The sequence below is a fragment of the Fulmarus glacialis genome, unplaced genomic scaffold (genome assembly GCF_000690835.1).
Source record: "Fulmarus glacialis isolate BGI_N327 unplaced genomic scaffold, ASM69083v1 scaffold13773, whole genome shotgun sequence".
Lineage (NCBI taxonomy): Eukaryota > Metazoa > Chordata > Aves > Procellariiformes > Procellariidae > Fulmarus > Fulmarus glacialis.
In genome coordinates, this window is record NW_009204953.1 from 316 (window position 1) to 19,255 (window position 18,940).

At 36.7% G+C, this 18,940-nt stretch overlaps 1 protein-coding gene across 1 annotated transcript in view; it reads left to right on the plus strand.

The window, feature by feature from the left end:
* Positions 1–5,422: 5,422 nt before the first annotated feature.
* ST6GALNAC3 (ST6 (alpha-N-acetyl-neuraminyl-2,3-beta-galactosyl-1,3)-N-acetylgalactosaminide alpha-2,6-sialyltransferase 3) overlaps positions 5,423–18,940 on the plus strand; it is a gene marked incomplete at both ends in the record, with an annotated part of 44,539 nt that continues 31,021 nt past the window's right edge. The window contains one exon of the mRNA XM_009575199.1: positions 5,423–5,617. Coding sequence (XP_009573494.1) covers positions 5,423–5,617 — 195 coding nt within the window. The remainder of the gene's footprint in view (positions 5,618–18,940) is intronic.

Below are 18,940 nucleotides of genomic sequence, written 5' to 3' on the forward strand. Positions count from 1 at the left end.
CACTTCTGGAGGAGAAGTAAGTAAATCTTCAGCTAGTGATTTTATGCAAATGTTGCATGACACATGTCTATTTCTAAAACGATCTTTGCTATATAGTCGTGCTCCCTCTTTGCAAACTGATAGGACCCCTGCCTGAATATCCCTCCAGCAGCCCTGTTAAAGGGAGGTTCAGGACAAAAGAAATAGCTGGAAGGCATATTTATTTCCAATACCAGTGAAATCAGCAAGGTATACTGAACTAGTGTGCTGAAAGAATTTAATTTTATGCTCTGTTGTAACAGAAAGCAGCATTCAAAGAGGATACTCAAGACTATAAAAGAGAAAATTAAATAAAACTATTTTTTACATATAGCTGTCTATAAAATGAAACAAATTCAGTGAGTGTAGCCATTATTGTTTTCAATTGGTGTTATACTTGAGTAAAAAACCTGAAACCCTGCATCAGTCCTATAATAAAAGTAGTATAATGTGCAGAGATATTAAAAAAGTGATTGAGTTATTCAGTATGCTCGTAAAGGTAGGTATTGTGAAACTGATACAATATTACTGCATATTGTGTCATCTAAGAGACTCAAAGCCCTTATGTAAGTCTTTACCTTTGATTTATCCTTCCAAGCACAGTGTTATCATGTATCCATGAAAATAACAGAAAAAATGAATACTGTAAAAAAATCAATTTCTGAAAAAAGCTTTATTTTCAATTACTGTTTGGGGCATGGAACTTCACTGGTTCCAAGGGTTCTTTACTAGAGTCTTCCATAATATCATATTCAACTTTGGCACTTAACAAATTCAGGCAGTTAGTTATAATAGAAACAATAAACCTGAGAAAAAACATAGTTCTAGAATAAAAGTTTAGGAGTAGCTTCTGTTGATTTCTTTGTGATCTTAGGAAAGTTGCTTTCAGCCTCAGTTTATGCATCTGTGAAATGGGTTTTTACAATCTCGCTAGGATGGGGGTTTATTACTACTAGTAAAGTGGTTTGATAGTCTCTGCCGTATAACACATTCTAAGTGGCAGGGTGTTGCTCTTGGGCTAGAAAGTAGAATGAAGATATTTAGTACATACCTCAATAAAATTTACAATTTATGAAATTCTCTTCTTATGCTGAAAATATTTCCTTTCTTTCTTCCTGCTAGACGCCTGTATACAACACAAAAAATATTTGTGTCTGATTATTCTATCAGGCATTAATGAGCTATAAAAAATGGTCTTGTCATCTCACAATTCTTAACAGATTATGAAAGAAAAATGACTAAAACTTGTTCAGACTGTCAAGTTCTTGCCAAACTGAAGCTAATGAATCACCCTGGCACTGGTAAATAGCCAAAACCAGATGACACGAAGGTTATAAATAGTGTTAGGGATCATGTTGCCAAATATATATATACACACCCATACTGTTGTTATTGTTTTATTTCCATGAAGTTTTTCATGAAATCCTAACCAGCACAGTAGTATAACATAAACTCCTGTTTTTATTTCAATTCTTATTTTAACAATGTAAATATAAATTGAAGCCTTAGAAGTGTGACTCATACCTACTGCTTATTGATTTTGATATATACACTAGACAGAATGAGCCTGGTGTCTGAGAAATAACTGAAACTGAAATTGGGATTATATTGTCGTGGGGATTGAGTAAAAGGAGTTTAGAAGAAACTGTTTAGTTCTACTGTGTGGTTTCTGCCCAGTGGGGTCCCAGGTATTGCACTACATGTACTCTGATCTGAAGTGTGTCCACTTTTATCTATCTCTTTTTTTTTTAAAAAAAAAAAACAAAACTTGAATGAGCAGCTACTTTGACTTAGTGTCATTAACAAATAGTAAACTCCATCCCTCTTCTGCTACAGGATCCTGTATTCATAAGTATGGTAATTTTCTTCTTACAATTGTCATCTAGACTAGTCATGTATACAGTGAATGAAATAAAATGTTACAAAAGCTAACACACTCTGCAAGTTGTCCAGCTAAGAAACTGTTTAAAATATGTCTTATTGTTTACTCCTCACTGAATATGTATAAAAATGTTTATAACTGAATATGCATGTTTTATTTAAATGTAGGCAACATCAAAATATCTACATTAAATTAGCTAGAAAAATATGAAGAAATTTATACAAGGGATGTTTCCATGGTAGAGAAATATTTCTTTTGTTAAGAGACTATTTGCATTCATGACAATTGAAAATTAAGAAGGAATAAGGTTTGTTTCTGTGCAGACTTGCTAATTAATGTTGGTTTAGCTCTCCCAAATGGTAGGATGTGTAAGTATTTAAAATGTTCATGCAGACAAATTTTGAGACAAATTAGAGTCTGCTATTCATCCCTGTATATACCTTCATACTTCTCTGTCATATCCTAATGTCATATAGAATTCCTGGAGTCTCCAATGCTAAATTTTAAGTTTTATCAGAGGAAACATAACAAAATCCATTTATATGCAGACAGGGAGATTTTACAAGAAGCACTTACTGACAAACAGCGCCTGTATTATTTTTTCTTGAGCAGGTAAAGGAGGAAGGAACTTAAGGGGAACAAATTACTTTTAGAGGTGCTCTTTAGAATACTCTTGGCCACAGAGCAGACTGCCTCACTTGATGCTTAAGAAGGCTAAAATTATGATAAGTAGGTGCTTTGTTGTTTTTCAGTATTTTTACAGTGAAATTTATAGAGCCACTGAAATTCCAATTTGCAATAGTCGTTCCCTCAGAGAATGCATATTGTTGGATCTTATGCCTTTAACAAAAATTACAGGGGAACTGAATCCCTAACACAAGCTCCCTTTGTACAAGTTGATAAGTAGACATTGTGTTTGCATATGGCTACATTTTTTTCCCCAAACAATTATAGCAGATGCCTTGATTCCTTTCTGTTGTAAAAATTCCTTTCTCTCATTGCACTGTTCTAGTTAGTGCAGGTTCTTTCTGGCTAAGCAACACACACAGAAAAATCTTTGCTGTTTTCTTTTTCAAACAATATTTTCTTACATAAACAAACAAAAGAAGACCATACTTTTTACTTTCCTCCTGTAGTAGAGTGTATTTAAGGAAAAGGAATATAAAAATCAAATGGCATCCTAATGAAGGCCAAGAAATCTAGCTATACAATCTGAATTTTTCTCAGGATGGAGGCTCTTAAGAACAGCTCCCTGTGAGAAGCACATAAAGCTGATTGCAACGTTTTCAAGTTCAGAACATATCTGCACAAAATAAAGGAAGTAAAAAATGCTATTCAACAAACCAGGAAGATAGAATATGTGGAAATCCGGTAGCAGCATTATACAAGGCAGTATTGCTGCTTCCTTCTGTGGATGTTTTGATTGAAGCATGCTCATGTAGTGGAATGAGACTCTAGATTCCCCTTTAAATATTTGCAATATTTTAATTCTGATTTGCAATAAATAATATGACTAATCCACACTCCTTCTCATTGCTTTATGATTATCACTTGCACTGCGCATCTTGGCTGCTCTTAATACTTGCAGGGCCCTGGTATATAGCTAAACATTTCTGACTCCATCTGGTACAAAAAGAAGTGACACAGAAGTGCTCCCCAGCCAGTTTATTGCAATTTAATGTAAATCTGTTATAATGCAGCTGATGAAAAGTGCAGTGGCTTCCATGAATTCTGAAAGGTGTGATTGGGTTGCGGCTGCTGTGCTGCCCTCTGAAGATTTGCTGGGTTTAATTTTACATTGCACAGCCATTAGCTGACTGATTCCTCACTGAATCGCATTGCCACGATACTTCACTTCTTCATCATCCTCTTCCATTTCTCCTCACAGTGATCTCATTCATCCAAGTTTTCTAACTCAGTCTTTCATTGCTTTTGTCTTACAAATTGCAGCCTCCTAATACCTCAAAACAGATAGAGCCATGCAATTGACCCCCATAATGTACTATTTTGTTAACTCTTGTGTGTGAGAATACAGTAATATCCCTTCAAATTTGCTGTGTGCTCTTTGTGATTCTCGCTGTTTTCTGTGTCCAGAAACTGAACCAAAGCATGGCAGCAGTGCCTACGGGCCTTGTGCATGGGCACATAGGCCTTGTGTGCTTGTGTTCAGTAAAACTTTGCCTATGTCTTTCCCAGTATGTTTGCAGTGTAAATATCGTTTCTTCTGCTCAACCTTTTGAATTTTAGTTTCTGCAGACTGTCAAATGAACCTCCAGGCAAAGAACAGATTCCTCTTATATGGTTGCAATCAGAGCTTGCCTTTCACCCCTCCATCGCCATTGCAGTATGTGCGATCTTATTGCCATCATGTACAAAAACTGTCTTAAATGTGTACTCTGCTGGTTCCTGCTAGTTGGTGCTATTTGTAGACAGGAATTGGGGTGATCAGATTCTGCCATCCAGCATTAAGTGTTACTATATACTTATGTAGGCCCTTAGGCAAATAGATTTTTTTGCCCTCTATTTTCTGTATATATTACTGTTTAGAGGGATAGAATTACATTCAGCAGTGTTATTAAACTGTGGCAAATTAGGTAAAGCTAGGATGTAATTAAAGTACAGTAAAAACACCTGTAAATGATCATTGTTCCATTCCCTCAGGGAAAATTTAAAAATAACCTTTATGATAGACTATCCTATCTAGAATCTTTACATAGGCCAGCTAACATGTTTTGTTCTTAACTAATTTGTCTAGAAGTAATTGATTGCAGTAGTTAAAAAATAGCTAAAAATGAGGGGAACATGATATTTCTTATAATTTTTTTGTCTTGCAGACTGGGTGGTTACCCAGGGAAAACGTTGATATCGTTTCATGGTTACATTAACCAGTCCAACCAACTAGATAGGTTAGAGGTGGAAAGCAAAGGTTAATTAGATACAGGCTTCAGATCTGTTACATTATTAACAATGAGGTCATCTTGTCCAAGATAATAATGCCTCACTTTGTAAATTTATGAACCTGGAATAAGGCAGAATGTTGTGCTGACTTCACATTTATTCTAAAATATTTAAGGTTAGAGTATGAGTTCTGTTGCAGGGGAATGATTTAAAATTAACACATGATAAATACAATCTGTAGTGATTGTCTTCTTCACAATAAACTTTGTGTGGTATGGCTGCAAATGGCATTTTGACTTTGTGTATTTGTCGTGTCTAGAGCACTGACTATTTTGAATGGAGACTTTGGTGTGGATGTTTACATAAAAATCTTCATTAAAAAAAAAAAAATTTAAACCAGTTCTGAAAGAAACTCTCAAAACCTCCAAAATGCAAATTTATTGAAAGAAAATGATCCAGTCACCTGTCTCCTTGTGCTCCTGCAGCAAGGTGACAAGCATAAAAATAATTTCACATGAAGCTTTCCAAAGTGTTTTTCCCTCATCCTACAATAGAAGATATGTATTTTTTATTAAAACCAATTCTTAATTTTAATAATTTATTTCTTTCTTCTGTTCATTACAGAGAAAGTCCATTATTGCTGTGAGTTTCATTGCAGCATTCGTCTGTCTGATCATCGTTCGTCTCACAAATGAAGTAACTTTCCCTTTGATCCTAAACTGCTTTGGACAAACCAGTGTCAAATGGATACCATTTTCTAATGGCCAAAGGCAGCCTCTGAGAACTCATTATGGATATATAAATGTGAAAACACAAGAGGTAAGACCTGGTATCAAGAGGACAGCAAAATGGACCTGTAGACTTACCTTTCTCTGATCCACGTAACTGCTTTTCTACCAACCTGCCCAGTGTAAAAACTAAAGCAAGCAATGTTTCTGAGCAAAGTGTCTTTTAAATGTGTTGTACCATTTAAATGACCACTGAATTTTTTTAATTTCTGTCATGTCTGCAGTGGAGGGAGCAGTGAGCTGGCCTCAAAATCAGGCTTGGTTGCAGTGAAAATTGACGTTTATACAAGCAAGAGAATTTTTCAGGTTAATTTCAAGCCTTCAGTCCCTTTAACTCAAAAGGAAATTTTCTTGTGTGTGTTTATAATAAAGTCCTAAAAATGTGTAATTTGGCCTGGGAAGAAGTAGTTTATTTGTGTTTGTATGTGCATGGAAGAGGAAAAGGGGATGATTTGTGAAATGAACATATGTGAGAGTAGAAAAGTTATAGAGCCTAGACATTTACTGGATTTTTCTGAAACTATTACATTGACACTTGGTAGCTATTTCAAAGCCAGTTATGTATTTCCAGTCTGTAAAGTGCTTTGGCCTGTATCTGCTTTGCAAAATACTTGCTATGTGATAAAAATACTTGTGTGATAAAATTGTGTTTTACAGGGACCCCTGCTTTAAACAGTCTTAGTTGGCAAAATATCTAATGACGTTGTTGGGTTTTGGTGGTAGTGGTGCTTTTTCCCCACACTCTTCCTCTCTCTCTCTCTGTACTATTTCTAACAGATGCAAACTTGCAAAATAAGATAACATAAAAAAATTAACTCTTTCTAAAAGTTGTTTCTGATCAGTTATAGCACTGTCAGTCATGAGAAATACTATCAGACTTCCACTTACTGCTACTTATTTTTCTTTATAAAATTGCAATTATTATATTCATGAATGAAATTCATTCACATAACAGAGAATTCTCTTTTATAGAGAATGAAAATACTTTACCACTTCATGGTATTCAGTCCTATAAGTGTATTGGACAAGTTAGTTATTATTTTACCTTTAGAGTGTTAAATATGAAAACCAGAATGAGAGAGAGTTATGGTTTTTAGGAGGCAGCTTCTTTTAAACTTCTGTATCTTTTAATTGTTGTCCATGTAAGATGCACACTGAGTATATTGGAGGCCAAAGTACCTTATCTACAGAGCAGAAAAAGGACAAGCACCCGAAAGGGAATCTGGGTCAGGGTGTGAATCCTAGTCCCAGTGAAATTAATGAGAGCTGCTGTTGAGTTCAAAAAGGCTAAGGCTCCATTCAGCATATCTTAAATACAGAAGGACCAGGAACCCACTAAAAATGAGAGGGCAGTGTGTTCTGCATGTCCCTGGGTTATTGCCACAGCGGCAGGTGTGAAATCTGAATGAGGTAAAGCTGCCATGGTCATTTGATCACTATCAGTCTGAACTGATAACTGGAGAGGAGAGGAGCATGCTAATCCATTTTTATTCACCATTGCCTTCGTCAGAGGTTAGAGATAGCTTGTGGGAGCCTTAATTCATTCTTAAATTTGATAACACACTTGGAAGTTCTAACAGTAAATGGAAATGAATGTCCTGAAAGTTGGTGATGAGTATTGATTAGTAAGACATTTGTCTCAATTTAGCTTAGGTCATGAAGGACTCCTTAAACTTAGTAATTTTAATTGTTTTCCCCCTTGTATTTGCAGATTACATTAATATTTTCTAATTAAAATGATAATGAAGAAACTGAACATGCCTTGCTAATTGTGAATGCACTATCTTCTGACTTAGTTATTCCCTGTGCGAGGGAAGTTTTATTGTGCTGCCCATGTGAAAAACTTTTATACAGCTCATGTTCCTAACTCACACTCTTAGCTTTCTCAGACTACAATTTTTATAACACAAATTGTTTTATAAAATATACATTTGTGTACTATTTGTATTAAAATGGCCAGCAATTCTCAATTGTTCATAGAGATTAAAACCACAGCTCTCTCATTTCTGTAAGTGCCAAATACATTGAATTTCTGCTTATTTCATAGAATCAGGATATTCTTTTCTAGTTTTTTATGCTGCTATGGTATGTAAGATAAGCAAAATATCCAGTCTGTGAGTGCAGCTAATGCCCTAAACAAACGTGGCCAAGGTTTTTGCAAACTGGGACACATGCCATCTCATCAATGGGCAAGAACCAAAAGGTGAGGAAACTATACCATAATGAATTATCAGAAAATTATGTGATGGAAGGGAAGATGGGAAAGAAGGCCTTTAAAGACGTGATTTTGGCTTTCTCTTTTCTCTTTTGTTGAGAGAATCTACGCACACCTGTTGAATGTGTTCATAGTCTTCCAGGGTGTCCTTTGAAGCCTATCACCCCACTGGGTCCTACGTGTCTCCTGCTGTTCAATAGCACTCCCTCCTGTACCTCAGCCACTTCCAATATCCTTCTCCTTTTCTTCACATTTGTTCTCTGTTCTCCTTTACCTTTTCCTCTCAGGCTCCACTCTGAGGCCTGGCTGCATGCAGCATGCTAGGGCTCTCTTAATCCCAGCTTCTCAGTTACTTAAATAGTACATATACAAGGTCAACAAAACAGAGTAATTAGAGTAATTTACCGCCAATCCAGTCAGTCATCTGATGTGACAGGGAAGGTAGAAAATCTATATGAACTACTACTCTACCTTTCCTGTCCCTCCCTCACATACTTACTTTCTGAGGAAAAAGGAAAAAAAAAAAACCCAAGACTTTAATCCATAGGAAAAAAGTTGAAGTTAGGAGGACCTGATTTCTTTTGGGGTAAGGCTGAGTGGGATGAGACTTGAAAACCTTATGATATGATGGAAAATCAATTACTTGGTGGTTAAGGCTGAAGTGATTGATGATTTGTATTAAAGAAGATCAGGAAATATGATGATATGAACATCTGTGTTTATCTCAAGTAAAAAACAGTGACATGTATATTACTAGGTATGATCAGAATAATGCAGTAAAGACATATTTCAAGGTTGTGGTGCATTTGACTTGTATCATACTACGGAATTTTTATTACTAAAAAGTCTGAAAAAATTTTAAGATTACTATAACTAGATGGGAGTATTTAATATAAAATGCAAAGAGAGACATAACTTAATCCCTAATTAAAGCTGTACATAATACAGGGTTGTTACTATGGTTTCCTTGATTTGTAGCTATAGCAACAGCTTTGGAAAAACTGACTTTATGTTCAGTAAACATACTGTATTTGAAATATAAATAGATGTGAAGTGTTGTACTATACTGGCCCATTATGTCTAGACATATTTTAGTTTGACTTTTGAGATATTTCTGAAATAGGTGATTCTTCACCTAGAAAATTTGTATCCGGTACCGACCCTCCCTCCCCTAAAGAGAACAGGATCCCTTAGTAGTCCTCCACAATGTGATCTCTTTTCCCTTTTCAATGTCCCCATCTGAAGGGACTCCCTGAGATTTGCGAAAGACTATGGCTGCCTGTTTTGCAATATTTCTCACTTGCTCAAGTACATGAATTTTGACCTTTCAGTGAAAAGGTGTATGGGCAATATGACCTTCCTCTCCCTTATTTCCTCTAGTTTGTACCTATGGATTTTTGGTGATAGGTCCCATGAAATCCATCTTGAAGAAATGTCACGCCTATCATGTGTTAGTTATTTTTATCCTATTCCTTGTATTTTTCCATAGAAAATATTACTTTGATACAACTCCACAGTGGTTACCTAATTGAAACCTATTGTCATTTGAGTCAACTTCACCCCCCACCCCAAGCTGATGTAATGATTCTTCTTGCGTATCAAAAATGGGCAAGCAGATAAAAAGAAGCAGGTATAGAAAATATAACCTTCCTCCTTCTTTTGTACCACTCCTACTCTACAAAGAGTTCTGGCAAAATTAATGAACATCATGTATTTAAATTGCAGCATTATGACATCAATTTAAAACCCATTAGCAGTTTGAAGCTTTATGCTAGGCAAGTCTAATAGTGTTCTTGGATATTTGAGTGTGCTTCCTGAAAGGTGAATATTGAATAGATTTTTACTGTACCGTCAGTATTAAAATAATATAGCATTTTCTTACATAAGTAAAATCTGAAATATAGCTGCAATAACACTTGAAACATAATTATAAGAAGTATATTCAAGTACTATACAAAGATTAAAACTGTTCTTGGAAAAGGGTAAGTTCTGAGATGACCTAAAATCCCTACATTAAACTGCAACTGTGAGATCTAATGGCTTCATCTAAAATGAATTCTGAGGGAGAGAAGAGCCTTTGTGTCACGAACATTGAAGAATCTCACAGTATAGTGATGAGCACTAGATAAAAGGAACATGCATTGTAGCAGTTAAGATTTTTTTTTTTTTTTAATCCTGTTGTAACTGAAAAACTCATCAATACTGTGTTGATATTGAAGAAATAAATTTGGATCATATTATCACATACTATTTTGTCCCAGCAAACTAGTATAAAAGCATTAATTGCTTGCCAGTTGTGGCACATACAGCCACATACATGTGTGAACATACAGCCTAAGTCTAGTTTCTTTTCTTTATTTTTGCCAGAACTTCTGTGGTAGAGCTCAGCTGAAATGAGTGGAAGTTTCCACAAATGAAATATCCCAGAAATGAAAAAAAATAGAAGGCTACAGACCTTATACATATTTGTGTAGTAGTTTTCTTTTTTTTTTTAAAGAATAAAGTAATTACATTAAAAACCAACAGCACTTGAAGTACAGAGGAAAACTAACATAAGGTGCAGAAATACAGGTTGTGTGATGTGCTATCTGATCATAACATAAGGCACATACCATTTCAACGATAGCAAAAGCATAGTTGTCAAACATGTTAGGAGTAATCATAGGAAGGACCCATACCAATCATGAGAGACCATGTTCTTATAAAACTTGAGTAACTAAATTAAAATATGCACAAAGAAAGCAAAGAATATGATGGATGTTTTAATATTAGTTTCTTTCCAGATATGGGAAGTAAGAAAAAATTAAAAAAGAACTGAAATTTTTATATGAAATACTAAAAATAAGTAAAGCTAGTGATCAACCTGGGAAGGTTCAAGTTTTGCCTCTGTTAGTGATGGATGCAGAATGACACTTACTGTGAAAAGAAACTTGGAGAATAGCACTGGGCTTCATGTCGAAACAGAAGGTTCCAGACTTTGAACTTGCATGGTGTATTCAGCTAACTTCAGAGATGTTTGTTTCATACTCTTGCTGGAAAGAACTGGGTCCTAGAGAAACTAAAAAGCTACATCAACCAGAACTCACTGTGACAGAAAGTTGCTTTTTTATGTAATTTCTGACAAATTCATGACTTCCATCCTGTCTTTTCCTTTGGGATATTATTCATTGTTACAGCTTAAGAAGTCAAGGATATTTTGTTAAGAAAAGGTCATCTGTTTCATAGTCATTTATCATTTATATCCCTTCTAAGACAATTTTATATCTGTTGCTCAGTTACATCATTTCAGCCTTAGTAATCACGGAATAATAATAATAATAATAATACTAGTAATAATAATGGAAGTAAAACTAAACATGCCATATATTCTTCTGGATTTTTTTCTACTTCTGCTATATACATTTTCAGAACAAATTTTTTTGGAAGTATTACGGAAGGATTGGTTTCATAACATTTTTAACGACAATCACATTGCTTGTTACACTTCTGAGAAAGATTTGTATCGTGGGTTGTTGTTCCATCCCCCCACCCCTCTGTGTTTGCTAACTATACCAGAGCTCCCATTCCTGGCTCTGGGAGCCATAGGCACATGCCTGAAAATAAAATTCTTGCCAAAGACTTTAACCACCAAATGAGCAACTCCAGGAGCATATCTTTATATTACAGAAATAGACCTCAGTAACAAATTATCACCAGAGTTCCCACTGCCCTCTTCCTCTTTCCAATTCTCTTTTTGCCTGGGAGAAGAGAGAACCATCAGAATAAGCTGCAAGGTCCACTTGAAACCGCTCAGGCTGTTATGAACCTACAGGAGAGAAGGGAGCACAGATGATGTGTATCCTCAGTAGACTAAAATCTGCCAGCTCAGCCTTTTTCCTTCTGTATATATGGAATTAGCTTAGGTTTTTAAAGCTGCTACAACTCTGATGATGTCTCATGAGGAAAAAGTCAAGTGCCAGGATAAATATATTGAGTATTGTATACAAAGGAATTAAATCTGCTCCACGCAGAGCCTGACTGTGATGAGTCAAGCAGTGCTGCCTGTGTGGCAGCTCTGCTTTTTTAAAAAAAAAAGACTAAGGGACTTGAGAAGAGATTACTATCAGCCAGTGAGCTGTGCCATCAAAAGTCAATCCATAAAGAATCTGGGCTCGTAGAAATAAATGTCTATGATGCACAGCCATGGGCTGGATTGATCTGTTGAACGGAGCTTACAGGTTATACTGGAAAAGATGCCTGGTGTAATTTCCAGAGATTTCTCCCACCTTCTTGAGGACTTTTTTTACTGCTAGCGAAGGGGAGGTTTATATTAGATAATGTTAGACTCCCTACGAGAAGGTACCAGTTGTGTTTTCCACGTGAGAAGTGTGAACAGTGCCTCTCCAAATGAGAGACATGACACCGTGAAAATTGATTTGAGATCATTTGGAAAACAGAGACAAACCCCTAAGTTTTGCAGTTAGCAAGCTTGACAGACAAACTCCTGTCAGTAAAGTTTTGTTTTAGTTAAATGGCAGATGGACCAGACAAAGTGAATGGAGTATTCTTTGGACTGGTAAAGAAAAGAGCAGAGGGTTTGGTGTAATAGCTTCTTGAATGAGACCAAACCACTGAGGAAGATAGGAAAGATCAGCTTGCTAGTGTAATGAGCAGATGAGGATGAGGCTTGTGGTCAAGCAGAGTAAGGAGGAACTTACTGCTCTTACTTTGGATGAGAACTGAAATCTGTTACCATGATGTGATTTCAGCCTTTGTCAATAATAGTTGCTAAATGAAGGATGGGCTGGTTTGCATTAATAGCAAGAAAGGTGTCATCTTCCTGTTCCATTTCATCAGTTGGGAGAGCAGTGCCCTATCATTTACTCACTAAATATCCTCCCACTACTGCTTTTTAAAAATTAAGATGCCTCCATCATAAAAGTTCAGTGTCACCCTCCTGAGCTTATACCTGGAGTCTATTTTTCATAGAGGTTCAAGGTATCCTTTGCAGCTAAGTGTTGGTAGTTCTGGATGCAGTGATGATGGCTAAGGTACACTTTGTACTGGTGTATAAAATACACCACAGAGTAAAAAAAGCCAGTGAAAATGGAATTTTGCTCATGTAAGTGTTTCTACACAAGGGGTTTCTGCTGGCTGTGGTAATCAGTGATTTCAGCTCTTTGAGCTCTTGCCCAGCATAGCTATTCTGGCAGAGATGCAGAGCACTGAGCTGACCTGAGGCTATTAATACTTCCCTGCAGGGAAGCAGTGTGCCAGCCACACACACACAGTCACACATACATGCACGGGTGCACACGTAAACACAGCAGCTAGAACTTGCTCAAGAGACAGACTCCTGACACTGACAATCATGCCAATTGCTGGCTAGTTTTAAAGCCACAGCCATCTTCCTTGAAAGCCTTTGCTTTCCAAGTTTGCTCCCCTGGCCATCTGTCATAGCCTGAGTTTGGAAGCTTCAGGCTCTGTGGGTTGAATACATAGTTTCGTCTTTTTATTGTTCTCTGAGTTGGTGGAAAGTTTCTACCACATGAGCCTTTTTTCTTAGGCTTTTTGTCAGATTAAAATGTGAACCTTAAATGCAGTTTTGAGCTGTTAATCTGTGCTATCTGCTTGCAGATTGGGCTAGAACAGGTGGACTAGTGTAACTGCTGCATAGAGAGAAATGAGCTGAGAGACCCTCTTAGAGCAGATGCAGATTGCACGAGCAATACTTGCTTGTCTTGGGATAGTCTCTCTTGTCTGGCTGAATACATTAATCCATATCAAAATGGCATGTCAAAATCCTCATGCCCCTTACTGGCATTACTATGCTGGCCGTGTGTGCATCTTAGAGCTCTACTTCATAGAGTTACAATATCTGTAACACAGAGCTGCATTTTCTGTGGGTGTAGCTGTAAATTTTGTCTATTCACCATAAATCACTTTTTAGCTACCACTAAACCAGTAAGTGATATTACCACTAACATTGAAAAGTTCATAGTAAATTGTGTCCATGGGGCTGCACCCTAAAATGAAAACCAATTCTAATCTGGGGAGGGGTGGGGAGAAAATGAAGTTCTGTGTTATTTGCAGTATTTCATTCCTCCATCTTTATTTTTCCTCCCCATTTGATATATTTTTCATATTCAGCTAGTCAGAGATTACAGTAATCTGTTGTTTCCTGTCACTCAGAAAAGCAGTTGGCATGCCCGTTAGATGAATTAATACAGTGTTAAATGAAATTCCCAAAATGAGTGCAGAGAAATTACTAGGGTGATTTTGGGATTGTCCATTAATAACAACAATTCATCCTCCATTTTTGTCCCCAACCCGAGGGGTGCACATTACTGCCTTTACCTTGTTCATACCAGTCAAGTCCTCTCTTCTGCAAGTAATAGCATCATTTTTCGAAGTACAGCTTCTTGAATTTGTCTTTAAGAGTCTCTTGTAGTTAGGGCCCAGAGTTTTGGATTTGAAATTGTTGGAAATGCCACAGGTCTTGGATCAATATTTCTCCAGGGAGCAGAACCTGCTTACTCCAGTTAGAGGTTGCAAAGAATGCTCAAGTGCCTGGTATTAATATTACACCAGCCAAAGTGCAAGTTGGTTTGGGTTGATTTTCCTTGTTCTAGTTCAGTGATGCTACCACCCTTCTGCCTTTTTGAGTACTGGTGCCTAGGATTCACATTTGGAAAGAGAAAATATAATTTCTGGAGTGCATCAAGTTGAATAAGTATTTTTCTAAGCCTTTCTTCAGATGCCTTCAGAATCCTACGAAATGCTTGACTGCATGCACAGGAGTCACCCCAGAATAGTTCCAGGGCAGTACACTGAACGCTTAGATCAGCACTGGCAAATATCCTACAACAGAAATTAAACACCAAGGTGAAGGATAAAGTTTGGCCTTCAGGTAAAAACAATAACCCTATATTTGATGACATACAGTATATTATGGAATTGATCAATGACTGACAATTCTGTTCTCAGGTGTTTTTTGTGTGATTAATATTATTGATTTATTAACATTTTCTAGCTTACAATACATTTTCTCATGTCATCTTATTTCTAGCATGTAAAAGATTTGTAACTTCTATCCTATTTCCTATTAGCTCTTCCTTTTTAGATCCAGTGGATGTTGTTCAAAACTGCTGATTTCTTTCTTCAGCCTCTGTCCTCTCCGACTTAGTTTGCCCTTCACTGCCCAAAATTTCTTTCACTCAGATCATCAGATTACCTCTTCTCCAAAAATACACTACCATTTAGGACATCTTCGAAGGCACAGCTTGGAGATTTAGGAGATGAGAGGCTGTTCTTAAACTAGCTACTGCTGCATTCTGCACAAGGTTTGGTTCCCGAATGGATTCAAGATCTAGCTCCAAGACAAATGCATCATATTGATCCAGTCTTCAAGTGACAGGCTTTGGAAAAGCAACTGGGAATAGATTTCAAACCAGAAGAACCTATGGCAAAATTATGTCTCAGGTCAGAGCTCACATACGTTTTTAAGTTTCTTTCCAATGTCTTTACAAGCATAACTTCTTTCTCAAATGGAGTGAGTCCCTAAAAAGTTTATTTGCAGCCATGACAATGTCTCCCAAAGGCTGAGTACAGGCTCTTTTCAGTGTTTTCAAGGCTAAACAGGCTCTCTAGTTAGAAGCCAGAGAAATGTAATTTTCTCAAACACATAGTAGATGGTGTTTCTTCATTAATCCCCTCAATGGCAAACCTTCAGGGAGTTCCACAGGAGAGTACTTTGGAGGTAGAGGGACAGTCCTGTGGGATCTCCCATTCAGGTGAGTCCACCGTGGAGCTGTTCTATTTATTTCTGCTCCAGTTGGTCCTTGGTGTTGGTTGCGCCTTGTCAGCACCAGTACAGCCTGAGATCTTAAATATTTCCACTTCTTAATTTCTGTCCTGCTGCTGGCATGGACCAAAGTACTCTTCACTGCTTCAGGTTCATCATGTTTGCAAAGTATTCATGTTTATAAAGAGCAAGTAACATTTTTTGATCAAGTCACTTCTGGTCATGTTCAAAAAGTAAAATGGGGGCAGTCAGATTGATGGTCATAAAATGATTGGGGATCTAGTATCCCTGATGGATTATCACTTAATACCATTGTATTACAGCCAGAACTTTATTGTCAGAACAACAACAAAAATAACCTTTGCACTACACTAATGCTTTATTCTGATTGACAAAGGACAAGACAATCCAGGTACTGGGACAGCAGTGTTGGCATGTATTTATATAACGATATATAGCAAATTCCATAGACTGCCATTAATTTCTGCATGAATTCTGTCTGTCTTTGATAAGCATGTGTAACTCCTAATAAATTATTTTGGAACTGAGCACAAGAATCAAGGAGGCATGGACTTTTGTAGGTATGGAGGCTGGTAATAGCTGAAAATGAGAAGGCAAAACTGACAGATAATTCTAGAAGAGAAGTCATTTTCAAGCAATGGATGGGGGCGATATTGTTTCCTGTTTAAAATGAGTTGCCACCTCTGCTGACCACAACACGAGGTAGATTCTGTTGTGAAAGCTAAAACATTTGTTATGTTCAGGCTGTTGGTAATCACATAGGAACCAGCATTGTGGAGCTCTCTCCACTTGCTCTTAAATGGCTTTCTCCCATTCTGGTGGGTATTATCCACTCCTCATTTCCGGGGGAAGAAATGGCCTCTGTGATGTCGTTTATCTGAATAGCGCTGAAATAATTTTCTGCAAACCTAACTATTATCATAACAGAATCCTTAAAAAAAAATTACAGTGACACTCTGAGGTTTCTGAGATTAGTGTCTTCCTTTAAGGCCTCTATTTCCTCTGGTATTACTTCCAGTCCTGTTCACTGAAAATACAGTGCATGTCTACCATGAATAACATGAATAATGCATATATTTTTCTGCTAGTTTCAGTGTGTGCTAAATAGTTGCATATACAAAAAATAAAATCTAGAGCTGAGAAAAAATAATTGGCTGCTCATCTCCATGCTAGTACGTGATTGACCCATATTCCACATTAACTCAGGTTTTAACCTGTCTACTTTTATATTTACAATTCTTGGGCCTTTTCCCATATTCCTTGGAAGGTCACATGGTGGACTAATAGTTCACCACTTCAGTTTTTCCTCAGACTGAGATATGGAAAATATTACAGCTGTTTATACCTCTTCATTTCTTACTTCTTTAAAGATCTTAAATATTTCCACTTCTCATTCTCTTCTTTCTTCCAGTGTATACAGACACATGCGGTTCCACCTTTATCACCATGTTATCAAGCAAAACTCTTCCTAATTTTTTCCTAATTCAAAAAGCCCACCCCCTGCTCACTTCTTGCTGTCTCAGTTTCCTAGAACTCAGCATGGGATTCAGCTGTAATGGGAGAGAGGAGGTGACATAGCATGTTGCCTCTGCTTCTAGATATCAAATTACCTGGGAATTATTTTTCCTAAAATGTCTTGGATGTTTTTTCATGAGATTAAACACTTTGTGGTTTCCCAAGATCATGCCCAGCTTGTTACTTTCCTCATGCTTTTCCGCTTTTTCTGCAAATACCATTTATTTTCTTCTGAAGACTGTTTGTAAAGATAAGGCATATTTAATGAGGAAAAGATCACAAAGATGTGTGTTGTATAGGGCCAATTAAAAAAAAGTTTAGAACTAAAAGGCAAGGTGATTTTTTTGTTGTTGTTTGGTTTTGGTTTGGTGGGGTTTTTTTGTATCAGTCCATGTGAGAAATCTTACAGTTGTTTGAGTTATTCTTGGAAATAGGATTTTCGGCCATCATTTTTTCCATTCAGTCTGCAATAGCGTTCTTGCAGTTTAAATGTGTTTGTTCATTACAGGAACAGCTTTCATAATGGAATGTGCCAGATCTGTTAAGAAATTAGCGGTTCATTTTACGTTCAAAACACCTGATTTGTATATACATTTGTAGTTCTTGTTTCAGATTAATTGTCCAATTATCCAGGAAGTTGTATTCTGAATTCCTGAAAATCAGTCTTTTTATCAGTCTTTACTAAATGCAAAAATGCCTCTAGTAATTTCCCTTCACTCACTAAGCATGCCATTTTTCTTTGAAAAATCTAGTTTGTCTGGCAAGATCTTTATAAACATAAATACAATTTTAGCAACTACATATCACTAACAGGCATTTCTACGTTAGATGTGAGTGAGTAGATATTATTGTATAATACGTCTTAAAATCTGTTTGAATTTTTAAATTGCTAGAGGATTCATCAATGTAACATTTTTGTTTCTTTGCAATATGAGTATCTCTCTATGTAACCATTAGTATTTTTCTACCTATGGATGTCCTAGATTTCTACTACTTTTTTGTATTTGAGATAGGATAATCTTTAAAAAGTGTTCTATGCGGAGGTAGTGTCTATTATTTAATGTTCTAGAGGATTTGGGAGGGCAAATGTGTTTCTAGATTGCTTGTTTGTGTTTGCTCTCAGTATCACTGTAAATGAAACCTCAGGTTCTTGCGCGTTGTGGAACCTGTGTGCGTGCCTGCAACACTCCCTCCCTGTTAAATAGATTTGGTATTTTGTCAGGTTCACAGCCCAAATTCTGTCACTCTTTGCAAAGCACTGGTCACAACTTCCTGCAATAGATCAAGAGCAAAGGAGACTGAAACAAGGTGAGGAAACATCCGTATATTGACAACTGTTATACCCAGCCCTATGCTCGGTGGCATTTTAAAAACCCATGTTTTGCCCCATCGTAAATACACTGTTTATGGTAATCAGTAGTATTTGTGGGTGTAATATAAATCTTACTGTGAAAGGATGCCCAGATTCATTTTGCAGCAGAAAATGGACTTGATATGAGCTTTGGTCCATAGGTAATAGGTTCTTGAAGGCTCAGAGTGTTACTTTCAGCAAAATGCTAATCTGGCAAATTAGTACATTTAACAGTCATCCACAAATGCACCCTTTTGTGTAATATGCAGTTGATTGTAGCAATTATGGATGCTATTTAACTGTGCCATCCTTAAACCTTCCAGTGTGATACTACCTAGAGAATTTGTTACTGATGAAATCATTATAGTGTTATAGAAATTAAATAGGTTGCTACTGAAATTATTCTCAAAATCTAATTGTAACTTCACTGGAATTTTTCCCATGATGGATGTTAGGTATATGTGGTTGT